This window comes from Nycticebus coucang, chromosome 12 (genome assembly GCF_027406575.1).
Source record: "Nycticebus coucang isolate mNycCou1 chromosome 12, mNycCou1.pri, whole genome shotgun sequence".
NCBI classification, from domain to species: Eukaryota; Metazoa; Chordata; class Mammalia; order Primates; family Lorisidae; genus Nycticebus; species Nycticebus coucang.
In genome coordinates, this window is record NC_069791.1 from 55,342,593 (window position 1) to 55,370,295 (window position 27,703).

Sequence of the window (27,703 nt, forward strand, 5' to 3'; positions counted from 1 at the left end):
GTACAGAGGGATAGATGTGCAACTCTGGCTCCATCCCAACTTGTGACCGTGGGCAACTCCCTACCTCTCTGGTCTTTGGATTGTCCCTCCACACCCACACCCTTCTTGACCTCCCAGAGCTCTTTTAAGGACAATGACACTGTGCACTGTGACTCGTGGCCATGAGAGATAGCCTGGATTGTCTGGTTTGCTGCAGAGAAGACAGTTCACCTCTGCATATGGGGGAGTAGACTACATTTTGTAATCACCAGCGATAGTGGGGAGAGTGTCAACTTTGCCTCTGACTCAAGTTTAGCTGGTTCCTAGAATCTCAACATTAGTACTGGTGTCATGGGAGGACTAAGCCACCAGCTTGCAGAGTCTAGTAACACTAGACCTCTGAGAGCTCACTCGATTATCCTCCTTTGCCAAATGCATTCTGGGTTTCTAGTTTTATTTAAATTGCATCAGATGACCTCAGAGAGAAAAATAATCAAATTAGCATGCTGCCACCCCCAGTTAGCATGCCTTTTCAGTTCCAACCTTCTGGCCTTTCAGTGCCAATCTATTTAAGTGAGCTTCTGCTCTTGTGCCAAATAGCCCTATCTGCTCTTGTCTTTATTTGTTCAAAATCAAAACTCTCTCCCCACTCTTAGCAGCCAGCTGCTTGTTTTTTGGTCCAACTGTACCACAGGGTTGGAAAGCCAGTGAATGGGGCCATATTTCAGTTTAGCTCTTGTAAGCAGAGGCCTTATTCTGATCATGTCACCTAGCTCAGCCCTCAGCATCAGGGAAGAATGTCGTGGTACCCTGGCAGGTGACAGTCCTATCAAGGGAGGAGTGAGATGGGCTGCTTTTGTCCCAGCCTCCTCACCCTGGGGCCTTCTAGAGAACTGAGTGACTGTCATGTCCACTCTAGTCATTAAATAGTCACAACCAGAAAAGTCCTGGGTTCTAACCTCAAGCGTTCTCATCTATCACTTATGTAACTTTTTAAAAGAAAAGTGAGTTAAAAAAAAAAAAGTGAGTTAAGAAGCAGCAGCTGACCCCAGGAGTTCGAAGGTGATGCAGAGGTGATTGCGGAAGTAGAAAAAGTCCTTCATGTGCACCACATTGTGGCTGTTGTCTTTGTCCTTCCTTCTGAGAGCCTCCAGGATCTTCAGCTCCACCAGGGCCTGGTGGTGAAACCTGAGGAGATTGGTGAGTTGCCAGGGACGGGGGAGAGGGGGTCTGAGGACAGAACCTGGTATGATATCATGTCACGTCAGGCCGTGACAGTCAGCCCCTCCTATACACCAAAAAGTCTGTCTAGGGTGGCAGCAAACACTAAAAACTCTAAAAACTACACACTCTGCCTCCTCTTGGCCCCTTCAAGGAATCAGACATGTAGAGAGAGAGAGAGGACAAGGAATAGAAAGATCAGAGGGAGAGGCAGAGTTGGGACGGGCTAGAATCACGCTGTCCCGCCTCTATCACCAAGCCACACCTCTTCTTGTTCCTGATGATTTTCAGGGCCACGAACTCATTTTTTTTGTGATCCAAGCACTTGGCCACCTGTCCAAAGGACCCTTTCCCGATCATCTCCAGGACCTCGTAGCGGTAGGCAATGTGGTCATGCAGGACCTGCAGAAGCCAGGCTAGGGTAAGGGGCAGAGCCACGGGCTCATGGGCTTCCCTGATGCTGGGGACCCTGGATCTCCATTCTCATCTCGTGGCTCACTCACTGGGAGAGTTTTCTGAACTGCACTGGGCCGGCGTACAACTCCCACCTTCATCGCATGGCTACTGCCATGGCCATGCTGTTGCCTGGCTCCCAGGCCACCCGTGTGATACAGGAAAAAATCCCACAGGCTCGACCCCTGTCAGCAGGGCAAAGAACATTGGAAGGTCTTTGGAAAATATGGTTTCTAGTCCCTGTCCTCTGGTATTCTACTTGTTTTAGGCTGTGTAAAGTAAGAGAATTAGACAAAGTGGTCCTGAAGATCCCTTCCAGTTTGGACATCTCATGATTCTTAGAGTTGAGCAGCAGCTCCAGCTTGGGGAAAGTTCCATTTCGGACCTTTGATGTGTCTGCGTCAGTCAGAGGGGGCTTTATGTCTGCTCTACCTCTTCCTGGCCAGATTAGGTTCTCCGCTGGACTTATCCAGACTTATTCTACCCTGGAGTGATCAATCCAGAAATTGAGCCTTTCTTGAATAAGAAGAGAAATATTTTCCAAGACCCAGGATCACCCATGTCTCTCCTGGTACTGGAAACTAGGAAGTAAGTATTTAGTTAAACTCACAGAAAACTTTCAGTTACAAAGACATCAGTTGGGTGGCTTCAGACAAACCACTTACCCACTCTGAGCGGCAGTGCCCACATCTGCAAACTGAAGATTCTGGATAAGATGATCTCTAAGGTCCTCAAGCTCTGTGAATCTGGTTTCTAGAGTTACATTCGTGAGTTTGAGAGAGGGAAGTGTGTACAGATATGTTTGTAAAGATATAGTGTGAGTCCTTTCAGACAGGAGGAATCAAGACCTTGAATTTGAAATGTACAACTTTGGTAACACACAGAAGTAGATTAGTCAACCTTTAAGGGTTTGTCATGAAGAAAATGACATGGGGAAAGGACAGGGACAGGATCTGCACACACGTTGGTATAGAAGACACACGTGTTCTCCTAGCACTTGTCATATCTTCTACATAAGCTCACTTTGACTGTTTCGTAATTATTTGTTCACATGCCAGCTTTGACATTGATTGTGCTTACTTGAGAGCAAGGACCATTTGGCACTCCTTTTTGGCAGTTCTCTTTATATTTTCAGAGTAAAGCAGATGTTTAGGCTTATGATAGGTGCTCAATAAGTAAGTATCCAATTAACATCTGTTGACAGAACAAAGTGAGAACGCACCTGTGCTGGTTGTTGGGGAATCTGGCCATGTGCAGTAGGTACTTGTGTGTGTGCTGGAATGCAACGGGGATGGAGCATCCAAGATCATAGAGAGCACACAGTATTACTTTCTCCTCACCAAAAACATAGCTCTCTAAGATTTGAGACTGAGGTGGCATCCATAGCTCAGTGGGTAGGGCGCCAGCCACATACACCAAGACTGGCAGGTTGGAGCTCAGCCTAGGCCTGCTAAACAATAACAACTGCAATCAAAACATAGCCGGGCACTGTGGTGGGCGCCTGTACTTCCAGCTACTCGAGAGGCTGAGGCAAGAGAATTATTTAAGCCCAAGAGTTGGAGGTTGCTCTGGGCTATGATACCATAGCACTTTATAGAGGGCGACATAGTAAGACTCTGTCTCAAAAAGAAAAAAAAAAAAAAAGAAAGAAAGAAAGAAAAGAAAAGAAAAAAGAGTTGAAACTGAGAAATTGAGTTCTAGTGAATTCACTTAAAAGTCATTCTGAAAGGCAGCCAGACACTCTGGGCTCAGGCAGGGTGGGGAGGTCTGGTTGAACTGGAGGTTAAGTTTACATTAGGGGTTCTTTACTAAGGACTGATTAATTACCTAAAACTTTGTGTATGAGCAGATTGCTTTTTCTAGAATGAGGACCCAGACCTTTTTATCAGACTCCTAAAAGGATCCTTGACCTAAAAATGTGGAGAACCATGGCTCTATGTAAAGCTGTACAATAGAAACTAAATCCTTGCTTCTCAAAGTGTGGTCCGAGGACTGGCAGCCTGGGCATCGCCTGAAATCTTTCAGAAATGCACACTCTCATGCCCTGCCTCAGCCCTGTTGGATGATAATCTCCATTTAAGCAAGATCCCCGGATGATTTGTGTGCATAGCAAAACTTGAGGAACACAGTTCTAAATGCTAAGAAAATCTTCTACAAAGCCATCAAAGACTCATCTTGTCTCCTAAAACCAACTTGTCCAGAAATGTAAGCAGAAATCCCTAAGAGCCCACATCCTGGTGGACTAAGTGTCATACTTCTAGCTCAAATTTCACCTTCAGACTGGGCAAAGGCACCAAACCTGGGGAACCCCAGAGGTACAGTGAGAAGAAAAGAAGGAGTTGTTGGGATCGATTTTTGAAAAACAGAATAACATTAATCACTATGCACAGAGGATGCAGTAACAAACACTTTTTTGTCTGTGGGAAGAAGCGTCTACTGTAAAACAGAAAAGCATCCATGTATGGGCTTGTTGAGGAGACCAAAAAGGGAATGTTGAGGAGACAGCATCTTATTCCTGTCTGGACTTTCCCAATGTGCTGTGCTGGGGAAGAGGCTGTGGGAGGTCACCCAGGATGCAAATCTGCTACTCCAAGTACTCTTGGGTAAAATCAATCTCCAGTTAGCAGAGCATGTTGCATACTAAACTGCATGTTTCCTTATTTGTAAACATGGCATTTCTTTAGTTTAGGACCACTAGGATTCTTCAGGACATCTAGTTGCCTATATATCAGCACAAATTTCAATAAAATACTCCTGATTTTTCCTTTTCCAAACAATCTCTTGTCCCCAAACCCCCTACCATCCCCAGGCCCCTTTCCCCATCACCTTCATATAGGAGCCATGATCATCATCAAAACTTGTCTTGCTGAACTTCTCAGGAGCCACGTTCAGTTTCTGGGCTTCAAGCCCCAGGAACCATATCTCTGTGTAGCCCAGGATTTCACTTTGCTCATAAGGAGACAGCTGGTGCTTAAAAGACTTTAGGGCCTCTGTGTGAAAAACACTACAGTCATCAGTTAAGTTGGAGCCATGTGGGGATGTATCCAGGATGCAGATGACGCCCCTGCCAGTCATCTGGAATCTCCCAAGGTGGAAATGTAATAAGGTCTTATACTTATTTCAACAAATGAAAAGGAAAACATAAAGGCAGGGAAAGGGAGTATTTAGTCCCCAAAGACCTGTGGGTTAGAGCAACATGGGTAAAAATTCCAGGAGTAAACAGTGTCAACAACAGCGTCCAGTGAAGGTGGCATTTTCTCAAGTTCATGTGAAATTATTAGGCTGAAAAATTAGTCTATCTAGAGAGGCTTTGAAAACTATAATGTTTCAGGGCCCAGAAAGGTAACAAATACAACTTTAAAGGCCCAGGAGGTTTAAAGGTAACAAACACAACTTTAAAGGCCCAATTAACTCTGCAGCTGAGCCAGTGAGTACCTCACACTACAGGAGGAAATGTGTATTAGTACTTCTTTAGACTAGCCAGATCACATCAGGGATCTGGTTTGTAATAGATAAACTAGAATGTTCTTCGAGGAGAAAAACAAGGATGGGGAGGGGCACCATGTTACTTCAGAAAACCCTGAAGAGCTAGAGAAGGAACTATGAGGAGGAAAGAACAGACTCGTGGGGGATAAGACCTTTGTTTTCATGTATGTCAAGAGTAGTCGGGTGGACACTGCATAAGGCATGTTCTTTGTCCAGAGGACATATGAAGGTCTAAGACATCAGGGAAGCAGATATCAACTTTGTAAAGGAAGAATAAGTGACAATCTGGGATGCGCATGGTGGCTTATGCTGGTAATCCTTCCAAATCCTTGGAAGGCCAAGGTGGGAGGATTGTTTGAGCTCAGGCCTTGAGCAAGAACAAGACCCCACCTCCAATAAAAATAATAAAAAATTCAGCTAGGCTTTGTGGCAGGTGCCTGTAGTCCCAGCTACTCGGGAGGCTGAGGCAAGAGTATTGCTTGAGCCCAGGAGTTTGAGGTTGCAGTGACTTTGATGACACCATGGCACTCTAGCCCAGGCGACAGAGTAAAAAAAGGTTGAACGAGCTCCAAACTGAAATTACCTCCTTGTGAGTAGCTCCTGAGATGGCTTAAAAAGAAGAACAACAATGAATTTCAATTTCAAAGCTGTGGTTGGACAATGATGGCACATAATAGGTGCTCAGAGGATCTTGGTTCTCCTCCTTTGAATGCTAACAGGTTATGAATCTTTGAACCCCATGAGGAGTCTGGCTCATGGTCCAAAACAAATATGTGATTTTTCAAGCCCAACCACAGGCAATTACAAAGGCTTTACCTGGCAGGCCTCATGGGGGCTGTGGGGAGGTGTCCTCCCAACACCATACCTGGTACATAACCAACGCAGTACAGCCTCTGCAGGGAGCTTCAGTCAAGGACTGAGCCCCTGCTGACCATGACCTTATACATACCTGCATTTCTAAGCCCTCCCCCTCACTCCCCACGGCCTCTATGAGGTCTGGCTAGGGACTTCCTCAGCCTCCTCTGCCAAGACCTCCTTATGGAGAGGAAGGGGCACCTTGGAGACACCTTGCTATGCTCTGACCCAGTACTCAGTACTTTTCCCTTCCTAGCTCTTCCCTCCTCACTTCTTCCCCTTAGCCCCTGGGTCCCTAAAATGAACAGGAGCCTTTGTTTGGGCCCCCTAAACAGCAAGACAATTCCCTCCATCTGTGCTGATAACATCTACCCTAGCCCAGTTTCAGTGCATGGGGAAAAACGGAATAACGAGGAGATGGTGTTTTGTCCTATTTAGTCTCTTGTTTCTATTATCACAGTAAGAGGTTAAAGGCTTAACATCTACTTTCATCTTGGCGCATTGCATTAATCGACCATGCAGACACCTGACAGCTAGCCCTCTCCAACTCAGCTCAGCTCTGGACATCCTGACCATCCACAACATCCCCACCAGCCCTGCTACTACTGCTCAAAGGCATACCTGCCGCTGTCAGAGGCAGCTTGTGCTTCCTTGGTGATTTTTCCTCTGACTTGGTGTCCTGAATTTTAATGGTAGAGTGCAGAGGCATTTCCGAAACTTTGAGCTCAGAGGACGGCATCTGATTGTGAGTTTGACTCTCCTGAAAAAGAGGTTTGCAATAAAGAATTAAGATTTTTCCTGGGGGCCATAAACCATTCATCTGTCCAAGGACATCCACATCCAGCCAGGCTCAGGCTCTGTTCTACCCCTCTAGGGAGAAAACAGTGAGTAAGAAACAGTAGGTTTTCCTAGTCTTTCTCCCAAAGTATCCACCTGGCTCATACTCCCTGGGAGACCCATGCACATCGCAGCAAGCAGTTGACAACCCCAGTGACATCTCACTGCAGGCAGAAACAGGAATAGTTTTAACTGCTGCTCTTGAAAAGGCCAATTCCCAACTTGCCTCAAAACATATGACCTTGAACTTAATGTATGTTCAGCACTCCCTTAACTTGGCACCTTCCCACATGTTATCTCATTTGATCCTTCCACAGAAAAGCAGGGGACATGGAGGAAAACAAAATTTTGTACAGTTCTACCATTTATACAGCAGAACTTCATTTTTTCCTTTCCTCAATGAGTCCTCATGACAACCCTACAGAGAGCACATTTTGTAGTGCTGGTTGTAGAGAAGATCGATGCCTTATTTGCTTGAGTTTATATTCATCGTAAGAAGTGAGAACAGGACTAGAACTCAACTCTTCAGCTGACACTCTGCATTTCCCCACCATCCTAGGCCTTTCAAAACTTGGTTTTGAGTTAAAACCAGGTCTTTCACCTGTGTGCTCAAGGTCACGTCCACTGCCTTGTACTCACCCTATACGATGCAGGTGGCTTCAGCAGGATTTTGTTGCTAATGCTTGGGAAGTTTACCATGTTCTTCGTCTCTTTGGTGTCCACAAAGGGGAGTGAAGTAATGCCGGTGTTTGTATTCTACAGAAGGAGAAATTGGATACGTTACAGTAGCCTCAAGTGAGAAAATGTCTTCAGGGGTCATTTCTTCTAGCCTCTTTTCCCAAATCTGGACCTAAACCTATTCTTAAAGTTCCTGGTGAGAAAAGCAGATTTCAGGGCAGCGAGTAATCAAGCAAACAGGCTCTGGGTTTGAATCCTGCTCTACCACTTACTCGCTGGAGGCCTTCAAGTCACACTGACTCCTTCCCTAAGCCTCAACTATTTCATCACTACCATGGGGACAAAAGGGCCCTACCTCATAAGGCATTTGTGAGGTAAAGGAGGGAATGAATGTGGAGCATTCCATACGTGCTCGTCATTATTATCATCACTCCAGTATCTCACCACCTTAACACTGGGACTTTCTGCTACCCAGTGCTAAACTGCCTTGGTGCCACATAAGCTCCCACTTCCTCTATGGCTACATTATTGACTTGACCTACTTACTTGGATCCTGCCCACCTGCATTGATTGATTGATCCGGAGAGAGGTAATCTGACTGTCAATGAAAAACAACATTTAAAACTATGTGGAGATGCATGGTGATATGGGTAGAATGCTCTGATCGCATTATGCTGAGCTGACCAAAAACGCCTTTTGAAATCTATCCTGGCCATCCACCTGCTCTTGGTCTCTAGGCTAGAAGAAATTCATTAACTATCACTTCCTACCTTATGTGAGAATTTGGTCATCCTGGGGTTCTTGATATTGGAAGACAGCTTCTGGACCTGAATCAAAGGCTTATTGTCAACCTGGATCAAGTGGGAGAGAATCAGAATAGTGCTTTTCACGGCTTCATGCCAAGCTACCTGGAAATTCATTTGGCTTCATTGTAATAAACAAATGACATGTAAATTCTGCTCTCCTGACTCCCTAAATTAAGAGTTAAGAGCAGCTCCAAGAAGTATTCCATGAATGTATGAATAGATGACCCCCTAAATGATCTTTCCACAAGTGTTAATCCTAGATTGACTTGTACTATGGTTTTCACACTTTAAAAAATATCCATATAGGCTGGGTATGGTGGCTCACACCTGTAATCCTAGCACTTTGGGAGGCCGAGGTGGGTGAACTGCCTGAGCTCAGGAGTTCAAGATCAGCCTGAGCTATGGTGAGATCCCGCCTCTAAAAATAGCTGGGCATTGTGGCAGGCTCCTGTAGTCCTAGCTACTTGGAAGGCTGAGGCAAGAGGGACACTTAAGTCCAAGAGTTTGAGGTTGCTGTGAACTATGATGTCACAGCACTCTACTGAGGGCAACAAAGTGAGGCTCTGTCTGAAAAAAAAAAAATTGATATAACCTTGTCTTCAAACAGAATCTTAATTAAAATTCCTGGGAACAGGAATGGATAAAAGCTGAGATGTACTCATTCTTTAGAAAAAGAGTGCTATAGTGAAACCCCCCAGAACACCAGTGACCCAGCTGGAAGAGACTTGACTTCTAGATGGTGGTGGGAGAAGACCAAACACTAGAAATGTGTGTTTCAAAGGGTGATAAGTATACCACAGAGGAATGTGGTACAATTGTGTACAGTATCCAGAGGAACAGTTACCTAATAGTTATGCATTTATGTGAGTATCTATTTGAGAAACTGTTAACAGTATAGATTCTAGTGAACCTGTAATTTTGTGCCTGATATTATTTAGGATGAGATTAAAATTTAAGTTAAAAAAAGTAAATGAGTTGTGAGTACTAGCAGTATGTTGACATGGCAAAAATCACACAGTTACATTGAAATGACTTTGTTTTTTGCAAAGTCTCACTTTGTTGCCCTTGGTAGAGTGCTGTGGCATCACAGTTCACAGCAACCTCAAACTCTCGGGCTCAAGTGATTCTCTTGCTTCAACCTCCCAAGTAGCTGGGACTACAGGCGCCGGCCACAACGCCCAGCTATTTTTAGAGATGTGGTCTCGCTCTTGGTCAGCCATGAGCTCAGGCAATCCATCCGCTTTGGCCTCCCAGAGTGTTAGGATTACAAGCATGAGCCACTGTGCCAGCCCCATTGAAATAACTTAAGTTTAGCAAGCAACAGACTACAGCTTTAATCAAAATTCTGCTCTTTGAAGCAGAACCCAGGGGTTCCCCTTCTTTCGGATCATCCCTATGCAAATGAAGGACACATTCCAAAGCAGCGACACAGCTGGGGCCTGACCCACCTGTGTAAAATTAGGCCACACTGAAATGACAACTGGGTACAGCATCCCAACTTAATCTCATCCAGCACAACTAAGTTCCTCAGAGCTGTAATCATGGGAACTATTTAGAAGATTCAACTTGACCTCCTTTAGAAGAGGAAGAAGGGACAGCAAAGAGCATGGGCCATGATCTCTGACTCTGTTACTTAACTTGCTAATGTGCACTATATGCAGGATCTGGCTGTCTCTTGAATGAAATGATATCTGAGCAAATACTACAACCACAACTGAGTCCCAACTTCTCATCAAGTAGGTGCATAGGTATTAAAATTCATAAGCATCACCAATAACAACAAGTCAGCACTGAGGATATAGTAGAGAGATTATACAGATAGATGAAAAGGGCATTAACAAAATATAACCCAGGCAAAATATCAAACAAAGAGCATAAACAGTGAGTGTTAACAAAGAGATCACTGTGAATGTAATGGGGCTGGGTGGGCTGTGCTGTGTGGACTGGGTGGGTCTTGGCCTGGGCTTTATCTGGAACAAACATAACATGCCAGTTAGGTGAAACAACAGTATCCAAGCATGTTCCAGGGGTCTTCACTACTTGTTTCTGTTAAGCTAACGCAGAGAGTTGATTGTGGATTGGGGAAAACACTGAAAGTGAGGCTAAGACACTAGGTTTTTATCCCATGGGCAGCAGTGGCCCACTGTTGGTTCATACAGCTGGTAGTTACATGTGCAAAGCAGTATTTCAGAAAGCTCTCTTTGGCAGCAATGTGACATAAAATGAAAACTCCTGGATATGAACTCCAAAGTCACACTCTTTGATTTTGAATCCAAGCTCCACTATTCACTAATTGTCTGAACTTTAGCAAGTTATGAGCCCCTCCTCATGTAATGTGGAAACGATATCAGTACCAAGTTGATAGGGTTGTTGTGAAGATTAAACGAGTTGTTATGTGTAAAGAGTTCCAACCAGTGCCTTGAATATGTTAAGAGTAAATGTTTGCCAGAGTTCATCTTCCTCATTTGCAAACTGGAGACAGTGATCTTTGCTCATTTCCCAGGAAATAGGAAATCCACAGACTCAGAACTGATGAAGGATAAGCAAGGCGGTGTGGAGCCTAAAATGGTTAAAGGAACCAAGAATGTTTAATCCAAGAAAACAATAAAACAAAACAAGACTTCTCAGGGGTTAACCATTCTGACCTGCCATGCGTGTATACTGGAATTGAACAATTGTTAATAAATGGATGGCAGTTGGTAGGAACCACGGTTGAAGTATAAATTTATACATCAGCCAGGTCAAATCAACATTTCCATCACATGATAATGGATTAGAGTAGGAGACATAAGACCTTATGTTTAACTTAAAGTCTGTAACTACAGATGGTTACACATATGAATATTTATAGATACATACATGTACATGCATTAGCATGCACACACACGCACACACACGCACACACATTTCTTTTCTCTGTCAACTGAGAAATCCCACAAGAATCAACACCCCAGTAGTAACAAGCACACTTAGCACCCAAATCTTGGTTTCTAAATCCACTCTCCAGTAAGAAGAACCAAGGCTCCTTGAGGAAATGACTGATTCTAGGACAGAGGCAGGAAATACGTAAGACAAGCTGGGAGCAGCCTGCACGTGGGTCACTACAAAAGTTTTGAGACAGACTCTGTTCTGGTCCATTATTTCACTTCCAAGAAACATAGTCGACAGTGTCCTTTCTTATTCACCTTGCTTGGCTTATCAGTGTTGCTGAGAGGACCAAATTACATCTGTCTTAATTAGGTCCAGAAACAAATCGGTTTCCATCCACGCAAATTTTACGTTTCTTGATTTTTGTGTATCTCAAACCTTTTGTAATCTACACAGTCACAGAAAGTGAGGAAGTGATGAAAAACAAAACGAAACGCCTCCAAGGATGGAAGCACGTCAAAGGGGCACAGGAGCCCCTCGTGGCCAATACCAGAATCATTTGAGCAATAAAATAAATAACCGTGATGCTGGATTACAACTCAAAGTAAAAAGTAAATATCCATCAGTCCGTGCTGATCTAAAGAAATGATTGAATAAAGTAAGAGATGGGGAAGAAGAGATGACTCCTCCATGCAGAGGAAGGATTATGCTAATGTTACATAAATTGTCCGGTCTAGAGGAAGGGGAACAGAGCTCCCCATTCCTGGAGCGTGGGCTGGTTTTCAAAAATCACAACCTGGAAAAGGTGAAAAAGAATGACTTTACAGAGCAGACAAACATTCCCGCAGCCCGCTGATCATGGCCAACATCAATGACGATGAGCTGACAGCAGGTACCCTGGACAGGACGTGATGAGAGTGGCACTTTACCTCAGTGGTATTCCTCTCAAACCTAAAACCCCAATCTAATCATGAGGAGAAAGGTAAATTCTGATGGAGAAGCATCCTACAGGATACCTGACCAGTACTCTCCAAAACTGTCAAGGTCATCAAAAGCAAGAAAATTCTGAGAAACTGTCACAGCTGAAAGGAGGCAAAAGAACTAAATGTAATGTGGTTGGTAACCCAGGTTGGATCCTGGAACTGACAAAGGACACTGGGTAAAATTAAGGAAATATGTATGAAGTAGGGAATTTAGTCGATAATAATGTATAATATTGGTTCATTACTTGCAACTAATGTAGCGTACTAATGTAAGATATTGGCAATAGGGGAAACTGGGTGCAGGGCAAGGCACGGTATATGGGAACTCTGTGCCATCTGCTCAACTTTTATGTAACTGTTCTAGAAAATAAAATCTATTATTAAACAAAGCTCCTGGGGGAAGAGCAATGTCAGAAGAGCTACCACTGGTGACAAGTGTAAGTTTGTTTCACATGGTCCAAAGAACAAAACCAGGTCAAAGTGCGGAAATTATAGGGAAGTAGCTTCTGGTTCAAGAAAAAGAAAAATTTTCTTCTTTTTTTTTTGCAACCTCAAATTCCTGCGCTCAAGTGATTCCCCTGCCTCACCTCCCAAGTAGCTGGGACTAGAGGCACACATCACCATGCCTGGCTAAATTTTTTATTTTCTTTTTTTTTTTTTTTTTGGTTTTTGGCCGGGGCTGGGTTTGAACCCGCCACCTCCGGCATATGGGACCGGCGCCCTACTCCTTGAGCCACAGGTGCCGCCCAAATTTTTTATTTTCTTATAGAGATGAGGTCTTGCTCTTGCTCAGACGGTTCTCAAACTCCTGGTCTCAAGCCATCACCATGCCTCAGCCTCCCAAGTAGCCGGGATTACAGGCATGGGTCACCACATCCAGATAATTTTTAAAAAACATTTTCTTGTAAAGATAGAATCCTGCTATGTTGCTCAGGTTGATCTGGAACTCCTGGCCTCAAGCAATCCTCCTACCTCAGCCTCCCAAAGGGCTGGTATTATGGGTGAGCTACTGCACTTGGCCCCAAAGAGGAATTTTCTAAAGTGTAGAGCTTCCATAAATGCCACCCAAGTCTGTTAAGTAGTGAGCACTCCGTCACTAGAAGTGTCAGAATCCGTCTGATGAGTATCTGTGAGAAAAATGTGTAGAATGGGGGGCTGGATAAGATGCAGCCTCCAAAGTCCCATTTACCTCTGAGATTCATTCAAGTGACCCCTGGAGTGTATATTGAATACAACCTCCATCCTCCAGGGAACCGTGGCCCAAAACCATTGTATAGAATGGTATGGACACCATGGTGTACCAGAAAGTTTCACTTGCATGGCAGGCTCAGGCAAAGGGAGGAGGCGGTTCACAGTTAGATACTACCCTGTTTCCCTTTAAGGTGTGCTCCCAAAGATGCGCTAGGTCTTATTTTCAGGGGACGTCTTATCTTTCCTGTAAGTAGGTCTTATTTTCGGAGGATGTCTTATTTTCGGGGAAACAGGGTACCAGCCCAGGGAGCCAGCTGCCTCAGGTACCATCCCCACCAAGGCCCGGTGGCATCTACATTTCTGCACCCACACCCCACCTTCAGATACCAGTATGTCGCACAGGTTTGTAAGTTTGCCAATTGTGTGTCGTCTCCAGCAGCTTCCTCCCGAGGCACACACTGCCCCATAACAACACCTCCTTCCACCACAGTATCCCCAGGGGGAGGAGGAGGAGGGAGTTATCGCCCATGTTCACAGTGGCAAAATATCAGTGGAAAGTTTTCTTTAAGAAAGAGAGCTTCCATAACTGTTCTTTGGTCCTTCACTGACGTCTAAGCCTCCTTAACAGGAATCTCTCTAATAGTCCTGAGCTCGGTATCTAAATCTAGAACCTCCTCTGTATAAACAATTTTATTCACAACAGCTCATAGCATAGTTTGTACTTCCTGTGCTGTCCAAGACCTAGGCACTGGATAGTGGCTGGCAGGAGCCTGCCAGGGACCAGGGAATAAGAAGACAGGGTGTGTCAGGAAGCTAAGAAGGCCCTTTTCCATTCTTTTTGTGATCATCACAGCTCTCTGACATCCAAACAGCCAGAATGTGACTGTGAAGCTCCTTTATCTTCCAAATATTTTATATGAACATGCACTGCTTTTAGAATTTAAAAACACTATTGTTTAAAAACAGGAGATATTACACCAGGTGACTATAAATGGTTTGATACAATGGGAGGGGAGGAAATAGTAAAAAGAGGATGAGCGCTCTCTCCAGGAAAGCCTAGATAGAGTGGTCCGAGTGGGGTAGGCTTTAAAAGGAGACATCCAGGCCGCCCCAAACCAGGAGGATACATGGAATCATGGGATTGGGACGACCCTGGAGATGCAGCCAATGCTAACACATGTACTGAGCATATCTATGTGGCCAGCAGTGGGCTAAGCACAGAAGATCACATGGTGCAGAGATTTTCAATAGGTGTGCCGCAGCACACTGGTAGGTGTGCTCTGGACATGTTTAAAGATCATTAATGGAATTATTTTCAAAAGAAGTTCAAAGCACAGTAAGTATATTCCTTTTTTTTTACTCTTTTTTGAAATCAGAATAATTTAAGAGTGTCACAGAAGTTTAATTACAGGTTCAAGTGTGCTGTGAGTTAAAAAATGGTAGAAAACCCTGCCCTAGGCTCAGCGCCTGTAATTCAGTGGTTACAGCGCCAGCCACATACACCAAGGCTGGTAGGTTGGAACCCAGCCCGGGCCAGCTAAACAATGACAACTGCAAAAAACAAACAAACAAACTAAAAAACAAAAACAGCCGCGTTATGGCAGGTGCCTATAGTCCCAGCTACTTGGAAGGCTGAGGCAAGAGAATCACTTAAGCCCAAGAGTTTGAGGTTGTTGTGAGCTGTGATACCATGGCACTCTATGGAGGGTGACATAGTGAGAATCTGCCTCAGAAAAAAGAAAAAGAAAAGAAAACACTGCCCTAGTGAGAGTTCCTGCACTGCACAGCCTCACATTATGGACACAGCAATTGTGAGAATCAAAAGAAGGGATGGGAGGTGCTCTGCTTACAAAGAGGCTGCGGTCAGGCGGCGCCAGGAATGGGAGGTTGCTGTGAACTGTGATGGCACAGCACTCTACTGAGGGTGATAAAGTGAGACTCTGTCTCTACAAATAAAAAAAAAAATAAAAAAAAAGAGGCTGAGGTCATTGAGATCCTCCCACATCTAGGCCCATGCTTGGGATTCCCCTGGGGTCCCCCAGGCGCTGCATCAACAGGCTACAAGGCAGGCTGATTGGAGGCCTCCGGTCCTGCTCCAGGGCCCCTCCTCCTCTTCTCTTGTATGTCTGTTTTCTGACCTGGCCTGGCACTTGGGTTCCCACACTTCTTTTATTTTCTCAGAAAAAGATAAAGTAAAAAGGCAAATTCCAACTCACTGCTTTGCAATGGCTAGCTCACCTTTCTCAAATCGAAGCTGAGTTCAATTTAAAAACTGATTAGCAGGAAAGTGTGAAAGTTGAAAGCAGCTCACCCCTCTTTCTACCCTTCATTGGGCATTTACGCAAAATAGCTACAAAGATGCCAAACTGTTCAGTTACTGGCTCCTGCTATCCAGCCTTTCTTCCTGCCTCAAAGATTCTTCCAGCAACACCTCCTTCCTGACTCCCGAAACCAAAAGGTGCATGAAATCACAGGGTTGGGATGGACTCTGGAGATGCATTCATCCTGCGCATGTTTACTGAGCACATCCATGTGCCGGGCATTCTGCTAAACACAGAGGATCGCACGGTGCAGACTCCCCAGTGGTCAAGCCCCGTCATCTGTGTTTTATAAAAAGCTCCCCAAGTTATAGCCGGGCGTTGTGGCGGGCGCCTGTAGTCCCAGCTGCTTGGGAGGCTGAGGCAAGAGAATCGCGTAAGCCCAAGAGTTAGAGGTTGCTGTGAGCTGTGTCACGCCACGGCACTCTACCGAGGGTGGTACAGTGAAACTCTGTCTCTACAAAAAAAAAAAAAAAAAAGAAAAGCTCCCCAAGTGAATTCCATGCAGCCAGATTAGGGGGTGACATTCAAGTACAACCCCCTTCTTTAGAATTAATCTCTCTCATCCCTGAACTTTAAGTTTCCTTTATACAGTGATGTTTATGTATTCCTAGTTAAGGCACCTATTTCAAGAGTTGCCTAAGTAGTCTCCTGGCCCTCCCCAATTCATCCTCTCCTCTGCTGCCTGGGTGGGCCTCAGAAATCAAACCTCTGATCATAATTCTATGTGGTGGGTTGCATGCGTCTCCCCAGTGCCTTTTCAGGGCACAGAAGCCCTGGCCCACAAGGCCTTCCCAGCCTCATGCCTGTCATGACCCTGCCTCTGCCTTTCAGCTCTCACCACTGGGAGTCCTGCCCTTTTCAGAAAATGCCTGAACAAGGGAGTGCTTTGTTTCTAATAAATAAATTGCTACTCAAGGAAGACGTTCAAGTGCTGGGGAGAGAGATACAAGAGATGGATCATTTTAGAACAGCAGGCCTCACAAACCCAGTTTGGCAGAAGACTATTCCCATTATGAATCCTGAGGACCAACCAGGTACCTTCTGTATCAAGGCAGAGGAAAGGGGGCACAGAAGGTTGCAATCCCCAGACCTGTCTCACAGCAGTGTCCTTTCCCCGGTGTCCTGCCTGCCTTGTCCCCATTCTGCATTTTCTTCATGCCAGGCCCTGACCCCCCAACATGCCCAGGCTCCCTCCCCGGGGGTAAAACGCACTGTAGAGTTTGCCCAAGGGCCACAGGGAGTGTGCGTCAGTACCTCCGCCCCCCTTACACACACACATACGCACACATGTGCACACTAAGAGATAAAGGACTGTAGACTGGTCCCCATGTAGGGCCAGGTAGAGTAGGACCCTGATAGGCAGTGCCTCATCACACTACCTCAGGCAAGACGCTGGATGTCCTCATCTGGAAAGTTCTCAGCAGGTGTCAGGCCGTCCAGCCCTTTCAGAAAGGCACACCTCCATCAGACCATCCCACCTGTCATACCTCGAGAGCCATTTGTCTATTTTCTTAGCTACTTTCTTCTCTCTTTGCCTTCTTCCCATGGGGGGAAAAAAAAAAAGAATCCCCAGGTGCCTGGTGATTGGGTGGACAGATAAAGCTCAAGCTCTATGATATCAACAGCTTCCTCCTTACAGGCTCTGTAATCCTTTCCCAGAGCCCAGAAGACCCACGTCTTCAAAACAAAGGCGTGTGACAAGGAGAGAGAAGAAAACTCTGTGGGGATTTTCAAGAGAAAGCAACAAGTTAGACAGTCAGGCCCCACAGAGCGTCACAAAGAGCTGAGAGAGAGGGGGAGGGAGGCCTGGGCCCCTGAGTGTGCCCAGCCAAGGAACTGAGCTCCTGGCACAGCCACAGACCTTGAGCCAACCACAGCATCTCTCCCACTGCCACTCCCAGCTAAGAGTGCCACAAAAGCCCCTTTGCTGTGCACAGGGAAGCCCAGGATGCCTGGACCGTGGTGGGTGGGAAGGTGAGCCTCCAGATGACTCCCACAGCTAAGGCTACACTCCGGAGACTCATTAGCAGAGTGAATGTGCCCAGCCATTTGGGAGGACCATGTTTTCATCTCACCGAGATGATATCCTCCCTAGGGTGCTGCTCACTGGCTATGCTTCCGGTGTGAGTGGAGAAAGGAGACCCTGGACATCCTTGAAGGAAGGGCAAGAGCACAAGCCTGGAGTCTAGACACCTGTTGTCATTTTTTAATGTATTCAGTGCACAGCCTTGGGGGAGACACTTCCCCTTCTGGACCCCTCCAATTGTGATACTGGAAGCAACCTCAGTGCACGGCCTTGGGGAAGACACTTCCCCTTCGGGACCCCTCCAATCGTGATACTGGAAACAACCTCAGTGCACGGCCTTGGGGGGGAGACATCCCCTTCTGGACCCCTCCAATCGTGATACTGGAAACAACCTCAGTGCACGGCCTTGGGGGGGAGACATCCCCTTCTGGACCCCTCCAATCGTGATACTGGAAACAACCTCAGTGCACAGCCTTGGGGGGGAGACATCCCCTTCTGGACCCCTCCAATCGTGATACTGGAAACAACCTCAGTGCACAGCCTTGGGGGGGAGACACTTCCCCTTCTGGACCCCTCCAATTGTGATACTGGAAACAACCTCAGTGCACAGCCTTGGGGGGGAGACACTTCCCCTTCTGGACCCCTCCAATCGTGATACTGGAAACAACCTCAGTGCACGGCCTTGGGGGAGACACTTCCCCTTCTGGACCCCTCCAATCGTGATACTGGAAGCAACCTCAGTGCACGGCCTTGGGGGGGAGACATCCCCTTCTGGACCCCTCCAATCGTGATACTGGAAACAACCTCAGTGCACGGCCTTGGGGGGGAGACATCCCCTTCTGGACCCCTCCAATCGTGATACTGGAAGCAACCTCAGTCCACAGCCTTGGGGGAGACATCCCCTTCTGGACCCCTCCAATCGTGATACTGGAAGCAACCTCAGTGCACGGCCTTGGGGGAGACACTTCTCCTTCTGGACCCCTCCAATCGTGATACTGGAAACAACCTCAGTCCACGGCCTTGGGGGAGACACTTCTTCTGGACCCCTCCAATCATGACACTGGAAGCAACCTCAGTCCACGGCCTTGGGGGAGACACTTCTCCTTCTGGACCCCTCCAATCATGACACTGGAAGCAACCTCAGTCCATGGCCTTGGGGGAGACACTTCCCCTTCTGGACCCCTCCAATCGTGATACTGGAAGCAACCTCAGTCCATGGCCTTGGGGGAGACACTTCCCCTTCTGGACCCCTCCAATCGTGATACTGGAAGCAACCTCAAGGAATCTAAAGTATGATGCCTTCATTTTATAGATAAAGAGAAGCTACGGTTATCCAAGTGACTTGTCCAAGATAACGTCAATGATAGCAGCAAACCTGAGTTTCAAACTAAGACTCTAGGGTCCTTTTACTCTGTCATCCTGCCATCCAGTGATCTCCTCTGACCTCATTTGTCATCTACCATGAAACTAGTGACAAGGGATTATAAAGTACTTTCCCTCCAAAGGTCTCTAATTAAAAATAAGACAATGCTATTGCTATGGTAATATGGTAAAACCCGAATACAGCTGACAATATAAACATTCAAAAGCGGGCATTTATTCTATAAATTAGACACAAAATTGTCTATAATATAAAGTGGATTTGTGCATGATATGGCAGGGTTTAAGTAGATGATCTCCAAGGTTGATTTAGACTCATTCATACCTCTGCATGTGTTTCTTTTGCCTGGCATGCCCTCCCTCCAGTCCATATGCAGCCTCCCTGAATAACTCCAGGGGAAAGAATTCGCTTAGAAGAAAACATGAATGATGAACCCAGTAATTCATGTCATATAATGGTACTATAGCTGACAGGCACATCAGTGGAGCATGACAAAGTCCCCTGGCATTAGCTAATGGCTTAAGAAAACTTTACCTAGGCTCCCAGAGGACTCTGTTTCTACCTCAGTGAGAACATTGCCACACCTTATAGTCACTTGTAGCAGCCCTCACTTGTAGCAGTCACATATGGCCTATGGCTAGGAGGAGTGAGAGTTATAAGAAACACCTGTAGCTCAATAATGGGAAGCTAGGCTATATGAGAAACTGCAAAAAGAATACAGAATACCAATGAAAAGAATGATTTCTCTTTCAGTGATGTAGGGAAACAGAATCTAAACTTCCAGGTATATGCCCCAGGACAAAGGACTGCTGCTCTCAATTCAATAAGAATGGAAGAAATGAAAACGTAGTTTCTTGATTATCTTCAAAGATATGTATGTGAGAAGAGGTCACAAAGGGAGAGCATTTTGAAGGTCGCTCTTATGTTAGGGAACTTCATTGGAGATAAGGTCTGGAATCAAGGAAGGAAAAATTCTGCTGGAAAAGCATGTTCACTAGCTGCTAAAGGCAGAAGTAGCAACTTGCCAGCTACTAAGTGCTGAAGCAGTAAAGGGAGATTAAAGCAAGGAGAACTTGGTTACCAAGGGTCGTGAAGGGCAGAGTCTCAGGAAAAGCAAAACCTGTTAGTAATGAGAATTTCGCTACCAAGAATCGTGAGTATCAGAGCCTCTGGAACAGCGAGAATAAGATCCTTCTTGCCAAGAGCAAAGGAAAAGCTTCAGGCAAGAAAGCAAGGCCTCTGTCAAGGCAGGGGAGTGAGTCTTTGCTACCAAGGACCACGAGAAACGAAGTCTCTGGAAAGGTGAATCTGTTCTTAGCAGTAGGAATTTTGCTACCAAGAAACTGCAAGTCGCAACATCTTTGGAACAGCAAGAGTACAATCCTTGCTTGCAAAGATTGCAAGGAAAGCGTAATCTTTTAGTCGTCCGTAAAGTACAATTCAAATAACAAAGGAAAGTTCGTGCAGTCAAAGAAATGGTAAATTCTCTCAGCTTAAGACTTTCTCAGTTTGTTTTCTCAGTTTAAAACGACCTTTAAGGGAATTAACATTTCAATCACTGCTTCTTCCCCCTAGCAGCAGCTAATAGTTTAAATCTGTATTGGGCTTCTTCATTTAAGGAGCCCTTACCTGGAATTTAGAACTTTGACAATCACCATATTCTTTTGCCTTGCAAGAAAAGGGCTAGACAGCAGGAAGAACTGCCCTTACCACATTAGAGATTATTTTGTGGATAAGGAAAGGGGGAAATGTAGCAGCCCCTATAGCCTTACGGCTAGGAGGAGTGACAGTTACAAGAAACACCTGTAGCTCAATAATGGAACACGCTGGTGAAAAGGGCATGGGCGGAGGGATTTAGCGCTCCTAACAAGCATGAGAGAGCTCGGAGATGACAGCATTAGAGAATTGGCAGTCTCTACACCTGTGGTGTTCAGCGGCAGGCGATCAGCCTTGTATTAGGCTGGAGGAGAAGGCAGTCAGGAGCGCACATTCTATCACGGACCCCTTACTCTGTTTCCTGTCCTGCCTGCAGAACACCAGCACAATGTCTCTGCTGAAGATCACTAAGCTCTGCTAAAGACTAAGGTCTATTCTTCTAAGACTACTTCACCCTCAAAGACTATCGCTCTCTCCTTTCTGCTAAAGTGAATAGCCCTCAGGCACCTAAGAGCAATTGTTCCTCAGTGAGATAATAGCATAGGGTCTGTGTCCGGAACCTAGGTAAGCCGGAGCCAGACACCAACCAGTCCCGGACCCTGACCAGTGGCAATGACAGTCACTTATTTACATATTTATGCTGCCACCAGACTGTGCATACTACCCAAGAAGGTGCATATTTGTTTTTGTATCCCAGCACCAAGGACAGTGCTTGGCACTAAGCTCTCAGTAATCACTTGTGGATGGCTTATAAGAGTTCAGCAGTCAAGGGTCTTGAAGGCTTCAAAAGATAGAGACAAGTGCCAGGACTCTGAAGCCAGACTTTGACTGCATTCTTGTTCTGCATCTTGCTAGCTGAATGACCTTGGGAAACTGCACTTTCTCAAGCTTGGTTTTTTCTGTACAATGAGACTAGTAACCACACAATAAAGACAAACAAGCAAAACAAATAGAACAAATAGAAAGCAAAGACAAAGTTACATAAAACACAAGGCAATAAGGTGCTGTGGGTGAGAACCTGCAGAAACTACAGATGAGAATCAGATTCCCCTCTTAAAAAAAACCCTAATATTGAAACTATCAGGTAAAAGTTATAATGATGCATTTTGTTTTAAGAAATTAAAGAGACTAAAAATGTGAGTAAAGTATAAGATTCTACCCAAATGACCAAAAAGATCTAAAAATGAACAAATTGGAAGTTTCAAAACTAAAAAGTATAAGTTGAAATTTAAAACTCAATGGATGGGCTTAACTTTTTATACCTAGTCAAAGAGAGAATCAGTTAACTGGAAGAGACAGGCTTGAAGAAATTAACCAACAAACACCACACAGAGGCATAGCGGGGGAAAATGTACAGAGACTTAGAGACAGAAATTATTGACATGGATAGAGTGAGGTCTAATGTAAATTTAATTAACATGTCAGAAGACAAGAAAGAATGACAGGCATGAAGACAATGTCTGGAAGAAAATTTTAAAACTAATAAATCTGTATCTTCATGGTTTTAGTGTAGAAGATAATTTCTTATACAAGACAAAAAGTGCATACCATAAATTTACCTACTTTTAATTATGCACTTCTCTTCATTGAAAGACAAGATACACATTAAGATGACAACCTAAGATTATATTAAGGCTGCAGGATACAAGATTAATATACAAAAAAGTCAACTTCTTTGTTATATACCACAACTGGAATTTGAAATTAAAAGCACAACACCGTTTACATTAACGCCTCCAATAAATTAAAATATTTAGCGGTAAATCTAATAGAATATGTACAAGATCTAAGAAAAGCACAAGTCTGGGAAGAGAAATACAAGATCTCAATAAATGGATAGATTTCTCATGTTCATGGATAAGAAGACTCAATATCCCTAAGATGTTAGTTCTACACATCTTGATCTATAGATTAACACACCCAAAATCAATCCCACAAAGTCCTTTCACAGATGTCAACAAACTAATTCTTAATTTCATACAGAAAGGCAAAGACCCAGGAAAGCAGATACTAAATTGAAAAACAGAAAAGTTAGACTTTATTACTCAACTTTAAGACTTAACATAAAACTACAATGATGGAAACAGTATGGTATTGGAGAAAGAATAGACAAGTAGATCAATGGAACACATGAAGGACCTATAAATAGTCGCATAAATATAGTCAAAAAATCATTGACAAAGGGACAAAAATAAATCAATGAGAAGTCTGTTCATCAGATAATGCTGGGATAATTGGACATCCACATAAATGCATCTAGAGACAAAGCATGTACCTTCCATAAAAATTAACTCAAAATGATTCATAGACCTAAATATAAATTCCCAAACTGTAAAACTTATAGAAGATAACATAGGAGAAAATCTAGGTGACCTTGGGTTCAGCAGTGGCTTTTATTTAAATACAAAAAGCATAATTATGAAAGAAAAAAATTGATGTTGGACTTCATTAAAATTTCTGCTCTACAAAAGACACTGTTAAGAGAATGAAAAGCCATAGACTGGTAGAAAATATGTGCAAAACATGTATCTGATAAAGGATTTGTATCCGAAACATATAAAGAACTCTTAAAGTTCAATAGTAAAGCAATCCAATTAATAAATGGATCTGAACAGATAGCACCTACCCAAAGAAAGTACACAGATGTCAAATAAACGTCTGAAAAGATGCTCAACTTAAGCAATTGCAAATTAAAGCAAGACACCACTACACATCCATTAGAATGTTCCAAATCCAAAACACAAACACTACCAAATGCAGGCAAAGGAGGTGACACAGCGGGAATTCTCATTCTCTGCTAGTGGGAAGTCCAGATGGTACAGTCAGTTTGAAAGGAAGTCTGGAAGATTCTTGCTAAACTAAATGTCGCCTTCACATACAATCCAGCAATTATGTTCTTTGGCATTTACCCAAATAAAATTAAAACTTATCTCCACAGAACAACCTACACACTAATGTTTGCAGCAAATTGGTTCGTAACAGCTAAAAAATAAGAAGTAACCAAAATGTCCATCCACAGGGGAAAAGATAAACTGCACTCACGGCATGAGTGTTACTCATGGATAAAAGGAAATGAGCGGTCAAGGCATGAAGAGACACTGAGGACCCCTATTGCTAAACAAAGAAGCCTGCCAAAAAGGCTTCAGCAGTTCTCAACCTGTGGGTCACGACCCCTTTGGGGGTCTCCTGCATATCAGATATTTACATTACGATTCATAACAGCAAAATTAGTTATGAAGTAGCAATGAAAATAATTTTATGGTTGGGGGATCACAACATGAGGAAGTGTATTAAAGGGTTGTAGCATTAGGAAGGTTGAGAACCACTGGGCTACATGATTCCCACTATGTTGATACTTCAGAAAAGACAAAACTTCAGAGACAAAGAGTGGCTGAAGGTCAAGTGTGGTGGCTCACGCCTGTAATCTTAACACTCTGGCAGGGGTAGGCACGTGGATCGCCTGAGCTCACAGGTTTGAGACCAGCCTGAGCCAGAATGAAACTCTATCTCTAAAAAAAATAGCTGGGTTCTGTGTTGGGCACCTATAGTCTCAGCGACTCAGGAGGCTGAGGCAAGAGAATAGCTTGAGCCAAAGAGTTTGAGGTTTCTGTGAGCTATGGTGCTGTGGTACTCCACCGAGGCATCAAAACTTCGTCTCAAAGAAAAGAAACAAGAGTGGTTGCCAGGGGCTCAATGGGAAGGGAGGGAAGGATAAATAGGAGCACAATGGGAATTTTTAGGTCCGTGAAACTAATCTTGTATCATACTGTAATGGTGGAAACATAACATTAAGTATTTGTCAAAATCCACAGAATGTACAACCGAAGAGTACCCTAATGTAATCTGTGAACTTCAGTTAATGTGTCAATATTGGTTCATAGTTTGTAACAACTGTATACTAATGCAAGATGTTAATAACACGGAATTGTGGAGAGTGATGGGGTCTGTGGGAACTCTACTTTTCTGCTCAATTTTTCTATAAACCTAAAATTGCTATAAAAAATTAAGTACATGCAAAATAGACAAGCCACCAACTAGAAGTTGGTCTTTGCAGCACATACATCTGGAAAAGGATTAGTGGATAGAATATATAAAATAGTCACAAATCAATAAGCAAAAGACAAATACAATAGAAAAATACTTAAACAAAGGCACGACCAGGTATTTCAAAGAAAAGGAAACACCAATGGCCAATAAATCATGAAGAGTTCACTCTCACTAGTAATAATCATCAAAATGCAAATCAGAATATAATAAAATATTGTTACCCACCTACTAATTGGCAAAATAAAAAGTCATACAATCTCAAGTGACAAAAAGGATGTGGGACAACTGAAATTTGTGCACACTGCTGGTGACGAAGTGCATTGATGCAAATGTTTTGGAAAATGGTTTGGTGTTATTTGATAAAGTTAAGTATTGACATACACCATGACCCAGCAACTCCCCTCCTGAGTAGACACCCTGGAAATGCTCACACATGTGCACCAGGAGGCATCCACGAGAATGTGGATAAAAGCACCATTTTTAACAGGAAACACACAAGAACAAGCTAAATGTCCAACTGTGTGAAACTAAATAGTGTGATATGCCCATATAATGGAACACAGCAGTTTAATTAGTAGCTAGGTGTCTAAGAACAGAGGTGATAGTCCCCAGTATCTAAAGACTTGGAGCACAGGCAATGGGATCAGTGGGAACAGATCAATCCATGTGAAAGCCAGTCAAATGCTAGGTCAGTATATGTTGGCTCAGCCCTAGATAAAAGAATATTTCACAGTATGATTCCATGTGTATAAAAACAAAACATCCGAAATTCACCACCAATACATAGTTGAGAGTGTTTAGAAACATACAAAGAAGAAAGGAATCGTTAGATGTAAAACTATGTGGTTATCTCAGAGTTCAGAATGATGAACGGGCTAAGAAATGATGGGGAATACACACATGAACTTCTTTCTGGAACCTTGTGTTGGGTACCCACAATGGCGTTCACTGTATTATGGTATTATTGCTATGCCTTACATGTTTCCTAAATATTCTTTTTATATATGCTCAACATTTAATAATGAAAACAATTTTTAAAAAGTATTCAGGAATTACAGAATGAAATCTGAGTCCTGACTTCAACTTTGATTAGCAGAATTACTTTAGGTACCTTGGTTCATCTTTTGGGGTTTTAGTTTCCTCTTCCATAAAAGGAGGGTGTTGACTACCTCGACATTGTTAAAAGGAGCAAATACAAAAGGTAAACACATGGGGGGAGCAAGGATTGTATTTCTAGTATCTCCTTATCCTTACCTCCCATGTTGAACAGATAACTCTATTTTTCATGGCCTGAAAAAGCTTTCGATGCAAGTATCTAGAGCTCTGACTAATTTAGAGCTCAGAGACACTCTCCCATGCCTGCTCACTTCACATTCTTTTCATAGCAATTAATCTCAAATCTTTGTTACCCTATTACTGTAGATTCTAGCACTAATGGGAAGGTAGAACAAGGAACTCATACTTACCCTGTAGATCTCAGAAGGAAAAGAGGGGCTCTAGAATGGGAAAAAGTATGTACAGCTGTCCTGCAGGACCCCAAATCTATCCCAAACATAGATATTCTATAGTAGTATGGGCTTCTCTTGAGCCAGCGATTTTGGATTGGCTACTTGTAGTTACATTTTAAATGTTTTGATGTTTTAGTCTTTAGTCTTAGTATAAAAACTAATTTATATACTCTAACTTATTGTTTATGGTTACTTTGTTGTGCTATCAAATATGATTCATTCTATCCAACAATCTAACTATATTTTGCATCCATTAACCATCCCCACTTTATCCGCCCACTCCCTGCTACGCTTTCCAGCCTCTGATAATCACTGTTCCACTATCTCCATGAGATCAATTTTTTTTTTTTAATACTTAGCTCTCACATATGAGTAATAACATGTGAGATTTGTCTTTGTGTGCTTGGCTTATTTTCTCCACTTCCATCCATGTTGTCGCAAGTGGCAGGATTTCATTCTTTATTGCCATATAATATTCCATTGTATATACGTACCACAATTTCTTTATCCACTCATCCACTAATGAACACTTAGGTTGAGTCCAAATCTTGGCTATTGTGAATAGTGATGCAATAAATATAGGGCTGCAGATGTCTTTTCAACACACCAAATTCCCTTCCTTTGGATCTATACCCAGTGGTGGGATTGCTGGGTCAGGATGGTAGGTCTGTTTTCAGTTTTTTGAGGAACTTCACTACTGGTCTCCATAGTGCTTGCACTGATTTACATTCCCACCAAGAGCGTATGAGGGCTTCCCTCTCTCCACATCCTTGCCAGCATCTGTTATTGCCTGTCTTTTAATTTAACTGAGGTGAGATGATATCTCCTTGTAGCTTGATTTGGAGTTCTCTGATGACTAATGATGTTGAGCACTTTTTCAAATACTTTTTGGCCACTTGTATGTTGTCTTTTGAGAAAAATCTATTCAGATTATTTACCCATTTTTTAAAACAGATTTTTTTCATATTGGATTGTTGGAGCTCCTTATATATTCTAGTTATTAATCCATTATCAAATGGGTAGTTTGCAAACATTTTCTCCCATTCTGTGGGTTGTCTCTCTCTCTCTCTCTCTCTCTATTTTTTTTTTCTTTTTGCTGTGCAAGAACTTTTTAGCTTGATGTAATCTGATTTGTCCAATTTTTCTTTGGTTGCCTATACTTTGGGGGGTATTACTCAAGAATCATTGTCTAGACCAGTGTCCTGAAATGTTTCTCCAACGTTTCCTTTTAGTAGTTTAACATTTTTGTTCAGTGATCATTACAAGTTCTATTCTGAGCCTTCTGTTTGCATTTAAAAGGTGAATTCATTACCATAAATGAGTCTATCACTCCAAAAACCTGTATAGAACTGGCAATTGAAACCTCTGCTTTTCTGCTCTCTTCTTTTAGAATGAAATGATTTCCAT

At 43.6% G+C, this 27,703-nt stretch overlaps 1 protein-coding gene across 3 annotated transcripts in view; it reads right to left on the reverse strand.

Moving 5' to 3' along the window:
• The window catches only part of DYRK4 (dual specificity tyrosine phosphorylation regulated kinase 4), a 52,265-nt gene that overhangs the window by 14,982 nt on the left and 9,580 nt on the right, over nt 1-27,703 (reverse strand). The window contains exons 3-8 of one of the 3 annotated variants that reach the window (XM_053555871.1): nt 8,280-8,360; nt 7,471-7,587; nt 6,616-6,754; nt 4,480-4,643; nt 1,466-1,602; nt 1,027-1,167 (exon numbers count right to left, since the gene is read on the reverse strand). In XM_053555871.1, coding sequence (XP_053411846.1) covers nt 1,027-1,167; nt 1,466-1,602; nt 4,480-4,643; nt 6,616-6,754; nt 7,471-7,587; nt 8,280-8,360 — 779 coding nt within the window. Of the gene's footprint in view, nt 1-1,026; nt 1,168-1,465; nt 2,249-4,479; nt 4,644-6,615; nt 6,755-7,470; nt 7,588-8,279; nt 8,361-27,703 lie in introns of those variants that run through there. The other 2 variants (XM_053555870.1, XM_053555869.1) reach the window with 2 other exon arrangements.